The sequence below is a fragment of the Elephas maximus genome, chromosome 12 (assembly GCF_024166365.1).
Source record: "Elephas maximus indicus isolate mEleMax1 chromosome 12, mEleMax1 primary haplotype, whole genome shotgun sequence".
Taxonomy (NCBI): domain Eukaryota; kingdom Metazoa; phylum Chordata; class Mammalia; order Proboscidea; family Elephantidae; genus Elephas; species Elephas maximus.
In genome coordinates, this window is record NC_064830.1 from 69,799,110 (window position 1) to 69,811,846 (window position 12,737).

The window sequence follows — 12,737 nt, forward strand, 5'->3', positions numbered from 1 at the left end:
CTTCCCAAGTAATGAATGCTGACTGTACAACTTTAATGATGGTTCCAACTGCTCAAAAATATCTGGATTGTAAACAAATACACTTATAATTAACCAATGTAATTTTTTTAATACAAGGGAAAAATGATCAAATGCACTTCCACAAAATGCCACAAACATATCTACAAACATAAGCCAAAAAAAAAATAATCTTTGCTGTTAGGACAAATCTCAGAAAGACATTAATTATTCTGACCTAATTTTGGCATGCCTAAATTTCAACACACAACACACTTGATATTGAAACTTATATTTATAAAAATCGTAAATTACGAGATGAGGCACTTGACCAAAACAAGTATCTTTCATAATTTCTTTAATTTAGCACACTCTTTAACATATTTAAGATGCATGCTTTTGGGAAGGGGGTAAGGAAATGGTTTCAATTAAATGTCAAGCAACAGGGACAGCTCTTTTGATGATGATATAACTCACTCCTGTCCCTAGTCCTCCACAGGTAATGCTTCGGAATTCTCTAGTGAAGGCATTGCTTAATTTTCATCTTCTTTCTACTGCCACCATATGTGCAGATAAAATTCCAACAATTAGACTGTGGAATTCTATGTGTCATATGAAAAACGGTGTGTTTGTGCTAACACCTGTGACACATCAACTTAAGGTGTGGGGAAATGCCTCATTAAGACCAGTGATCCTCACCTGGGGACAATTTGACCCCTAAGGGATATTTGGTAATGCCTGGGGACATTTCTGGTTGTCACAACTGGGGGTAGAGGTGTGCTACTGGTATCTAGTGGGTAGGGGGACAAGGGTGCTGCTGAACTCCCTACAATGCACAGGACAGCCTCTCACAACAAAGAATTATTCCACCCCAAATGTGAATACTGGTGAGGTTGAGAAACCCTAGTTTAGAGGAATGTCCTAATTTAAAGGAAAAGGTCAGCAGTTCGAATCCACGAGCCGCTCCTTGGAAACCCTACAGGGCAGTTCTGGTCTGTCCTGTAGGGTCGCTATGAGTTGGAATTGACTCAGTGACAATGGGTTTTTTTTTTTTTAATGCCTAGAAAAAAACCTCTTGCTGTCGGGAGTCAATTCTGACCCATGGCAATCCCATGTGTTGCAGAGAAGTGTGCTCCATAGTGTTTTCAGAGACTATAATCTTGGTGGAGCAGTGGTTAAGCACTTGGCTGCTAACCAAAAGGTCAGTGGTTCAAACCCAAAAGCTACTCCCCAGAAAAAGATGTGGCAGTATGCTTCCATAAAGATTACAGCTTTGAAAATCCCATGGGGCAATTCTGTTCTGTCCTATAGGATTGCTATGAGTCAGAATCAACTCAATGGCAATTGGTTTAATCTTTATGCAAGACGATAGCCAGGCCTTTCGCCTGCAGTGCCACTGGGTAGATTCCAACTGTCGACCTTTCAGAGCAGCCAAGCACAAACTGTTTGTGCCACCCAGGGACCCGCCTCTAGATCAGCACCTCCGTTTTCTGATACCCTCACTTATTCAACTGCCAAAAGCATGACATTTGTTTCATTTCTAGATCTGGAATTTTATCTTTCTGTTATCTTACACAGAGAGTATTATGAAATTGATGCAGCTTCTTCCTAGGTAGTATTATTTGGTACATTTCAGAAGATAAATGGTTTTGCAAGTGCAGTGCAGGGCTTGACTCCCTAGTTCTTTCACCAAAGTCCTATTAATGAAGTATTGTCACTTGCCAACCACACATCTTCATCTCAGTGAGAAGCCCAGCAGAACATGATACTAACATGAGAAAAGCTATTCACAACTTTTGGGAGGAAGCCATTTGAAAGGCTGACAGAAGCTTTATTGAGGTCCCTTCTTGGCAGCACTCTTTTAGTTCCCATTTTGAAGGCATTCTTGGCAAAGCAGTCTAATCATTGTTGTACATCACTCCAATTCAGTGGACTGCCAAAAACCAACCTTGAGTAATGTCACTGGCCCATGCATGAGTCTGATGTAAACTCAATGTCAATACCTGGAGCATGATCTTTGAAAGCACTGCTGAGGAGCAGGTTCAAAGAATGCAAAGACTAAAAGTAAGGAACCATCCCTGCTACTCAGTCATAAGCGTGCACTTGTCTTGCTCCTAGAGATACAACTAGAAATGTCTTAGAGGCAACAAATAAAAAGGATTAGAAAGACTTCTTATATAGCTTTTCAAAGGCACTGCTTTAAAAATGCTTTCCCATTCAAAACCTTATGAATCTTCCTCACTTGTCTGCCTCTCTCCAACCTCTACACTTCACTGAAGCCGAAAAGGGGTCAGTCGAGATTATCTGGGCCAACTCCCTCAATTCAGAGACAAGAAACCTGAGTGAAACTCACAAATTAGAGACTTGCTAAATCCAGGCCCCTAGAATCCTAGTTAAGTACTTCTGTTCTGCTTAGAACAGAAGCATAAAATCTAGCTCGGAACTCTCTTGATAAAAATCTCTGATAGAGCTGAAAATAATAATGAAGCTGCTTCTCAGCCCTCTTATTATTAGGCTAAATAACCTCAATTCTTTCCACACTTTTGTAGAAGGGTAAACACATGCTGTATGATACCTGCTGATGTTCCAAAGCTCCTCTCCATTTCTCTCCTTTTTAGAAGAGAACAAATAAAAATTAGAGAAAACACCAATGATTACCAATCATAACTGGACACAGGATTCTACAAAATCCCAACAAGGAGTATAACCGAAAGATGACCTCTTAGCACTTGCAGATCATTTTTTGTCATATTAATCACAAAACAAAGTATTTTTTCATGTAAGTGAGAAATTCCAGCAGGTATTATGTACATTTTAAGTTCTCTCAATAGTGCTAAATATCCAGGATTTTTTCCACAATGCCATTTTTACTGGTAAATTTTTCATTTATCGGACAACATCCTAAGCATTTTCTGTGTCTTATCTCATTCATCCCTATTTTACAAATGAGGAGATGGAAGCTAAAAGAGAGTACTTAACTAGCCCAAGGGCACAATGCTAAGAAGTGATGTAGCTGAGCTTTGCCTCACATCTATCTGACTCCTGATTCTTAACCATTTTTCTGTACCACCTCCTCCTGCCTGGCACCTACTGCAAATCTATGTGAAAATTCATTTTTCACAAAATTATACCACTTGAGAACAAAGACGAATTGCAAGAAAACGTTAAGTCCAGACAACTGATATCCGGTAGGTGAGTAACTTGTCCCAAGTCACAGACCCACTAAGTGTTGCCAAAAGCAGTAAAAGCCCGGGTGCCCACCTCCCAGTGTGGCTCTCCACCCCTAGCCTGGTCAGGCGAAAGGGACGACATGCCTTCGAAGATGGTATTCACCCTTTACCCACACAAGATTAAGGAAACATTTACTTTGATGCATATCCAAGAACTGCAGGCAGGATAACCAGATATTAATACTGATGCTTGGGGAATCTACTACTTAACATGTAAATAGTGTTCTAACGTGATTTAAAAAACATAAACAATGCTCTGGTGAAAATAATTCATATCCAATCTGCACAACATATACGTAGTTTAAAAGTAAAATTCAACCCAGACACAGTTACCAAGTTCTGAATTAGTGGTGTGCTGCGTAGACTCATAAGGTTTTTACCTCTCTCAGGAATCTGTAATACCTAAGTATCATTTTTACTTATGGTACCCAAGTATGATTTTACACCTGCTCCAAAGAATTTTTTTTGTGGAATTATTTTAATGCTTTATTGAGATTTTTTAAAATTTTATAATGTAAGCTATCCTGACCACTCACTGAAGGTCCTATAAAAATATTTTACCAGGGGGTTGAAGCTGGCAACAGGGAAGCAGGAGAGAAGCCATGTTAGGAAACTTTTTGCTAGTAAGACCTTGAAATAGTTATGTACTTATACAATTGAGAGAAACATAGTTCCACTGGGGAAAAAAAAAAAACTAAACTATAACTCACAAGAAAAACCAGATATCTCATAGTAAAATGCTATAACGCATTAAATAAAATTTTTATAAATTTGCAGCTGCATATTAAGTTAATCCTTACGTATTCTAACCATGAAGTAAACGGAATGTTTGTTGAAAACTCCCAAACACAAAATAGACAAGATTTTGCAAGTATTCTATTGTCTTAACTCAACTGGCTAAAACCACCCTTACAATCAGCATCTCAGAGGGCATTTAAGCAAGGCTTATCTACAAAGTGATCTTTTAATTGCTTCAAATCGGGAAGTATGGGGGGAAAAATACAATGAAATACAACCCAGTGAAAGGCTCTGGAAATGGGAGGAGATATGAAAGATAAGGTACCTCGTAGTTTGAGAGAAAATCTAGCAATTCTGATTGAGATGGGATGTACAGAAGTGGTTTCATCACCCGGCGGACAAACTTCTCAATGTAAACAGCACTCATGGGGCCTTTGTATTCGACTGGTCCAAAACTAGTACCAAAAAATAAAAGTAATACACCATGCATTAAACCTGGAAATGTATAATTAAATCATCAACACCACAAAATGAAAACATCGCGCATCCGGACTGGTTTATAGAATAAGCAGCTTGGCTTTGTCTAAGGAAGGCCAATTAAGAATAAGCATTTTATGTGAGGGTAGGCATAAGCAGCTGGTACTGTTCTATGAGCTTATTAACTGCAAAGTGAATTTCAAAAAAAAAAAAGAAAAGGAATATTCATTCTCAGAAAAATAAAATAAATTTCCACCGTAATATTCTTTAAAAGGAAAAAAAGAAAGAAAGGTGGTCCTGGAAACTGACCATATGTTAAAAGGATTCCTGGATTTGAACCACATAATTCAATGTAGAGACAGACTTTCCTTTTATGTATCACTCTGAAATAAGTCAAGCAGGTGGCCCTTGGCTTACTACAAAGCAGTTATTAAATATTCCCATAGGCACTTGCACAAAGGATCACTAAGTGAGCCCTAGGCCTATTTAAAACTTTATTAAGACATAAAAAAAAGTATGTGAAGGTTTGAAGTCAGGGACCCATACAAACAACCTTCCTTATTTTCCCTTCCAGCTGTGCTTGGAGACACATAGGAATTTGATTTAGTATTGCTAAGTAATACCACCAACATTCAGTTACCCTCCTAAACTAATGAGAATCCTCACATGTCTTTCTTCAATCTTGCAGAGTACAGACATTGTTCATATAAAATTGGACAGTATGTGGTAGAGATGGGGGAGTAAAACTCCATAACTATTCTTCTCTCCAACAAGAAATTGCCAGTAAGCTTCCTATTAATAGCAATAGACAGAATACAGTATAGAATCACTGGAAGTGTTATGATAACAACACTACAATATACAATAATATATATGGTTACAGAAATTCACACACACACACACGAAACACGATGGGATAAACTCAATTCTTCAATAAGCACTGCAGAATATGTTGCCAGCCAAAGGAATACAAGCATGAAAAAAGTAAAAACAGCATTTCACACGCATAGCTGAGAGATAAGGTTAATAATTCTACCAATTCAAGACTTAAAACAAGTTAGTTAAGTTTAAAAATTACCACCAACTACAAACAATTTTTAATTTAAAGGGGGAAAATCAATAAACCATCTGACTGCTTATTCTGTCAAGAAAAAAGGAACCAACCAATCCAGAAACGTCAAGCAAACAGCCTCTGGGGAATTGTCTTTGCCTGATGCTACAAGAGTTCTGCTGACTTGGTGCAAAAGCTAACAAGATCTCAGAACGCAGGGTGTTTTACCAACAAAGTAGTCATTGCCATAGGACAAACTGAGCTAGGGCTGCTGAGTTCTGTACAGAGTGATCTGAGAAACCACTCCCTGCTGCAGACCCTTTTTATAAACTTCGTGACTTTTATCAAAACAAACCAAAAAAATAAATGAAATCTACTTTCACAAAACAGAAAAGGGTATTAGTTTCTTTAAGCAGCTCCTACTAGATAAGCCATTAAGTAAACAACTGCAACATCATCAACAACAACAACAACACACAAATAGCAGTCATCTGTCCAGTTAAAAGACTCAAGGGCCACATTTGCCAGCACTTTTAACCAAAATAACCTCATGACTACTGAACGCTCACAAGAGAGTTTAGGTGATGGAACACATTCATAGATACATACACGAAAAGATAAATAAAACAGAGGTCTTGAAGATTCTTAGGTGGAATACGAAAAAGCTACCTTTTAGAAATTTCTGTGCCTTAGCATCTCCTCCTGTTTCTGTTTTAGGTATCTTGCAAATGGCAGATGTTGAAATGAGTATGAACGGGTCTGAACTGACTTAATCAAGTAAAACTTCAGCAGGCAAAGGTGAGGGGCAGGCTATTTCAAGGTGAGTAATCAGCCCTAAATTCCTCATCTGTAAAATGAGAGGGTTGACTAAGTATTGCTAAAGTTCCTTTCGTGTTCTTTCAATCTTCCTACAAAAGCTAAGAAAACAGAATAGTATAAAAAATATTGTATACCCAAGTGTAACAAAATGATACTTTGTACTCAACTCAAGGGAACTCTTCTAGCTTAATATTACATCAAATTAAACCCACCTGGCTTGCACATATGTTGCAATGACTGTACTCATTGCTAGGCATTTCTGGACTATTTTTAAAGTCAAAAGAAATCCAAGCACCTCAGCAGGCTGGGTTACAAACAACATCATCCCATTACAAGCAGCAGAGTTTTAGAACCTTTAAGCACTACAAGTTATACTTACCTTTAAAATAGAACGAAGTAAATCTGAAAAAGCCTGCACTTTCCCCTTCAAAGTGGAGGCAGCAGACCCTCTAAATTACTGGCCAAAAAGGAAAAAAGTCTGAAAATGGCCTTAACAACCAAGCCAAAACTGGCTTGTTACTGTAAATATTAAAATCACACACATTTAATACCCAAAAGAAAATCTGGGAATAGAGATGAGGTAGGCAAGTATGGTTTTGCTCTAATACTGTTTGATAGCCCCGGGGAAACAAGCCTATGGGCCACATAACACTTGAGGTTAGAGACATGGGATTGTGACAGAATGACAGCAGATACTTCACAAACAAAAAAGTTTGTTGATTAAATCCCAATTGATTAAGGCCCAGGAAGTTTAAAGGGAGGGTGAAATAAAGCCCACAAAAGGCAAAAACTCAAAAATAAATAAATAAATAAAGCCCATTGCCACTGAGTCGATTCTGACTCACAGCAACCCTACATAGGGTTTCCAAGGCTGTAAATCTTTACAGAAGCAGACTGCTGCATTTTTCCCCCATGGAGCAGCTGGTGGGTTTAAACTGCTGACCTTTTGGTGAGCAGATGAGTGCTTAACCGCTGTGCCACCAGGACTCCTTAAGCAAAGCAAAAAATAAAAAGCAAAGTTCTTACTAATCTTCTTTACCCATTTTACCTTAGTAAAATTCAAGCCAACTGCACTGAACAAACACAACTTCAAGTCCAAAATCCCATCTCCTTCAAGTCACATCTTAGATGCGACTTAACACCCACAGCAGGCTCTGGGCAGTACTCTAAGTCAAACACCAGTATCTGTGCAGCAAAATGAATAACTAGGCACTTACGTGGGATAAAGACTATACGTAGCCTCTTGTTAATTCTAGCCAGATAAATGCATCTGGGGACATAAAAAAATATGAAAATTGAATTTCAGAGGTATATGGATTTCAGAATTGTGGATGTGGGATTGTGAACCTGTACACTGAAACCTTTGAGAGCTGGAACTCAATGGGCTGCCTGTTTTCTGGGTCTCCAAGTTTCCCGCCTTTGACAGGGTACAGTCTAACCACTTTTCTATCATTCTCTGTTAGTGGAAAATATTTGAGTTTTCCTTCTCTGACAAGTTTCCACCTTACACAGGCTCTGACTTTTGAAGGTTTTACTGTATTAAATTTCTTCCCAGTCGAAAAGATGATTATGCTGTGCTGCCAGGTAACAGGATAAGGAGTTTTACGTATGTTTATACTGTAGAACACTTTTAGAATACCTAAAATGTATAGCCATACAACGGAGTATTGGGTACTTATTAAAAACAATGCTGTAGGGTGTATGACAACATGAAAAGATGTTCATAATATACTGAAAAAAGCAGCTTAGTAAACAGTATTACCGTATGATCCCATTTTTTATTTAAAAGAGAGTAGATATATATTACATAGTCACAAGAGGGTATAAATTAAAATGCTAACAGTGACCATGTATGGTTGATAAAATTATCAAGATCTTTCCTTTTTGACTTATCTGTATTTTCTCAATGTTCCACAGCGAATATCTAATATTTTTGATCAGAAAAAACAAAATTCGTTTTTAAATTGATGAACTTGATTTGAATTAAAAACATTACTTCAAAGCTCTTACCTCCGATGATACAGATATATTACAGGAAAATAAAAGAAGTGTTTCTGTTTTCTGCATTTCCCCTGGTTCCACCAGCAGTTAATTGCCACAAACAACACCTGCAGAGTTAAAAACAAAAAGGTTTCCAGATAACTATGAATAACAACTGAAAAGTTACCAAGACTCAGAAGATGAAATTATAGAAATGAAACTATTTCTCTCTCACTGAAACAATAAGTATAAAAAAGGACGGCTTTGCGTTTTCAAGGAAAGGTGATCATTTACCATCAAAATAAAGCAGACTTTTATTCACAGTTTCTAGGTAGGACTCTGAGTATTTCGGAGTTTGGCCCAAGAGGAAAATAATTTACTTGGAATTCTAAAATGAATGCATGTCAAGAAGCTTTTTCTAAGCATGTCTACACTAAAACATAGTAAGGATGCGTCCCTGATAGTCAAACTGCACATCCGAGAATGAAAAATAAAAATATAGCCTGCAATTAAATCACCACAAATTTCAAAAGACCATTCTCAATGGCTATTTTAAAAACTAGTAAATGAGATAATAGATGATTAAAGCTACACTCTAAGAGGTAGTACTGAATAGTAAAAATATGCACTAGACATACATATACTTATATATGAATGCCGAAGTATTTACAGAGAAGTGCCCCTATGTATGCAATTTACTTTGAAATGTACCAAAAATAAGATGCATCAGTAGATGGTTAGAGCAGGGTTTCTTAACTTTGGCACTACTGACATTTTGGGCCAAATAATCCATTGCTGTGGGGGCTATCCTGCACACTGTAGGATATTTGGCAGCGTCCCTGGCCTCTACCCACTAATGTCAGTAGCATCCCCCCTCCAGTTACAGCAACCCAAAATGTCCCTAGACATTGCCAAATGCCCCCTGGGGGGGAAGGGGAAGACAAAACTGCTTCCAGTTGAGAACCACTGGATTAGAAGGATGACTGGAGTATAAATATGTGCTAAAACGAGCAAAATAAAATGTTAATAGAATTTGGGTAGTGAGTATATGCGTGTTCGTGGTAAAATTCAAGTTAGCTGTATGCTTGAAAATTTTCGTAACAAAATATTAGAGAAAAAGACTACGAATGAAGTCAACTTCAGATGCCTCATACCTACCAGAAAAATACCAACATCGCTCAAACCTCAGTGGAAACTCTTTACAGCTCCTTTCAGAGTCTATTTCTGAGAAAGAAATGCAGCAACATCTTTACTTCAGGGTGATATCTCTCATTTTTTACTCAAATACAGAGCACAGTCTGTCATGTTTGTTAACTTTAACAAGCAATGTGGTTCAGAAGGTTTTTGCCTGTTTCCAAAATTAAATCCATTTTTCTCCCAGGAGGGGAAACCCTATTGAGGGCACAGACTAATAAGCTCTCAATTCAAAAAGAACTGACAAAATTCTTCGGAAAAAAAGCAGTGCTTGTCATCAACTCCGCCACCTGATGCCGTGCGGTCTCTAAGCGTGTGGCCCTCTGAGCCGGGGGTCCCCTCCAGGAGGAAAACGTGGATAAACTGCAGCTGCCTCCCAGAACTGCTGTGCGGATGCACACAGGGTTTGGCACACCGAACATTACTATCCCAAGGTACTCACTCTACCCTCACAACACTTGTGTTGACCGTAACTGACAACCTACTTGATTTACACTTAATTTATGGACCACCTAAAAATACAAATAGACTGCTTCCCCAATCCCCACATGCAAGGAGTGATCTTTGTTCTCCAAGTTCAGAAGATTTGGGGATAGCTGACAAAGTGGTGATTTCTTTTATCCTAACATACTCCAAATACTCCATTAGCGCTCTGTGTCTTCCTCTTGACTATCTACCTTTGGTTACAATTAGAAATTCTAAGGAAGTGGACGTAAAGGGAAGACAGGCTAGATAAGTTCCATGGGTCTACAGCTGGAACACAAAAGGCACTCTCCCCTTTCACTGGTGTAAAGAATGGAGAGGTATATTTCAACAGTACTTGGTATTATTTGCAGGAATATAATGGTTAAACCTGCTCTGCTGAGCTGGGCAGGGAGACTAGTCACCATTTATAACAGTTTCTAATAAAAACCAACTGAGAGTTTCGAATAAACTTCTGGAACTGGGCTGCCTGCCCGCACAAGTCACTTCGGATTGGTGGGTCTCAGCAGGAGTCTCTCAGGCTGTTTTCGGCTTGTTTCAATGATGGGGGATGCTACAGGGCATGTGGTGGGCCAGGGCTATCCTAGACATCCTGCAATGCCTGGCCCTGCTGTGCACAACCAAGAACCCTCCGTATCATCCCACAGAAGTTTTAAACGTCCTACCAAACACATGTGGGGAAATCAAAACCCCAAACCCACTGCCATCGAGTCTATTCCAACTCCTAGCCTTCCTACAAGACAGAGTAGAACTGCCCCATAGGGCTCCTAAGGCTGTAATCTTTACGAAAACAGACTTCCACATCTTTTTGCCGAAGAGCCACTGGCGGGTTCAAACCGCCGACCTTTCAGTTAACGGCCAAGTGCTTAACCACTGTACCACCAGGGCTCCTTGATGTCCGGTAAAAACCTGTTTATCAGTATCCAAGCCCAGATCCTAACCCCATCTTATATGTGGATCCAAAGCATGGCTTTAATGGTCACTGGATTTCTCAGGAAGGCAACTTCTGTGTAAATTGACAGTTGACTACAGTTTGATTGGTTCAGAACTTTACCAAGAGCTGTTCTCCATTTAGAAAACCAAATTACTGAGAGCAATGCCCCGTAGTGTTGGAGTCACCAACACAACATACCTTCTTGGTCTGCATTTGTCACTGACCCATTCACAGTGATTCTACAGAGAGGTACAAAGGCTTGTTTGCCCAATGATTTACATACTGAAATACGTACTTAATTATAAATCACCTTTGCTTTTCCCACCTTTATATTACAATTAGAACATTAGACTAATTTTGAAATTATATGTGCAGGGAAGTTTTATCATCTATAAATTTCTCTCCGGGATGGTAATGGGGACATCATAAAATACTTGTTTTATGAAGGGCAATCAAGATCCACCGGGTTGAAAACCACTGCGATAGCAGTGGCCTCACTTGCCTATATATTGCTCTTATCTAGTACAAAGGTGGCATTCGTTAAATGTTTTGGTCCATGTATTAAAAAGGTCAGCCTTAAGTGCTTAGAGATCAAAATTTATTAGGTTACCAGGGGCTGGGGGGAGAGGGAACTGGGAGTTACAGCTGACAGAGTACTGAGTTTCCATTTGGGGTGATAAAAAAACTTCTGGAAATGGACAGTGATAATTGTTGCACAACACGCTGAATATAATTAGTGTACATAAATATGGTTAAAATGTCAAGCTTTTGTTGACATTTTAACCGCATTAAAAAAAAAAAAAAAAAAGGCCAGCCTTGTTACATTGCAGTTGTACCATACATAACCTTCTCCTATATAAAATACCTAACAGGCAAATATCAAATGAATATTCAAGACCTAGCATTCTGAGTGCCTCCTGCCCCCACTTCTTTCACTACTGAACCGGAACATCACAGCACCTGGGGTGAGCACTGCCTCACCACAAGATACAGATCTGCCCCCGCTCTTGCTGCTAACCAACTACGACCATCACAGTCAGGAATCCTGCTTCTGTATAGGATGCTTTACCACATACAAAATGTTCCTGGCCTTTCTCTTGGCAAAAATCAGCCAGTTGGGCAGGTGTCTCCGTGGTGACATTCAGTCCTACACATTGAGGACTGACAGTCATTTGCCTCTTATGTCGAATGCCAGCATTACCTGGTCTGAAAGCCGGCTTGCTGCTTGCTCAATTTCTGCCCTGGCAGCGATGGACTGGCCACACCACGGGGCATAGAAGAACAGCAGCACCACCTCCGAGTCCCGGCGAATGTGCTCTGCGTAGTCCAGCTGCCCCTGGAAGAGGTCAAGGACCGGCGACCTCGAGGAGAAAAAGCTGACAGGTGGCTTTGCTGGTATAATCACATCTTTTGCTCGACTAAAAAAGAGCAAACATAAGCAATATGACTTAGTTCCTCTTCTAACAACAACTTTGTGTGGAAGGAGAACGAAGCTTAAGAAGAAAAGTTTTCTCTTGAATAAGGAAAAGTTCCAAAAACAGTGTCCTGGGGTGTTTAAAAAAAAAACAAAACTCTGTACTAAGGCAACATCTGCATGAGATAATGATGTAAGACATGAATCACATGTTGAAAATGATTCTCTAATATCCTGTTCTCCCCTGGTGCAGAGGTACAAAAGGCACTGAGGGAATTTTCTGAGGAGATAAAAATGTTCTGTATCTTGATTGGGGTGGTAGTAAAAATTGTCCAAAGTCATCGATCTGTACATGTAAAATGTGGGAATTTTGCTGAATGTAAATTATACCTCAATGAAGCTGACTAGAAAAAAAGGCTT

At 39.2% G+C, this 12,737-nt stretch overlaps 1 protein-coding gene across 6 annotated transcripts in view; it reads right to left on the reverse strand.

Moving 5' to 3' along the window:
- TXNDC11 (thioredoxin domain containing 11) overlaps positions 1 to 12,737 on the reverse strand; it is a 75,869-nt gene that overhangs the window by 57,599 nt on the left and 5,533 nt on the right. For 3 of the 6 annotated variants that reach the window (XM_049902615.1, XM_049902613.1, XM_049902614.1), the window contains exons 2-4: positions 12,105 to 12,321; positions 8,323 to 8,420; positions 4,291 to 4,420 (exon numbers count right to left, since the gene is read on the reverse strand). In XM_049902615.1, the coding sequence (XP_049758572.1) occupies positions 4,291 to 4,420; positions 8,323 to 8,420; positions 12,105 to 12,321 (445 nt within the window). Of the gene's footprint in view, positions 1 to 4,290; positions 4,421 to 6,162; positions 7,397 to 8,322; positions 8,421 to 12,104; positions 12,322 to 12,737 lie in introns of those variants that run through there. The other 3 variants (XM_049902618.1, XM_049902617.1, XM_049902616.1) reach the window with 2 other exon arrangements.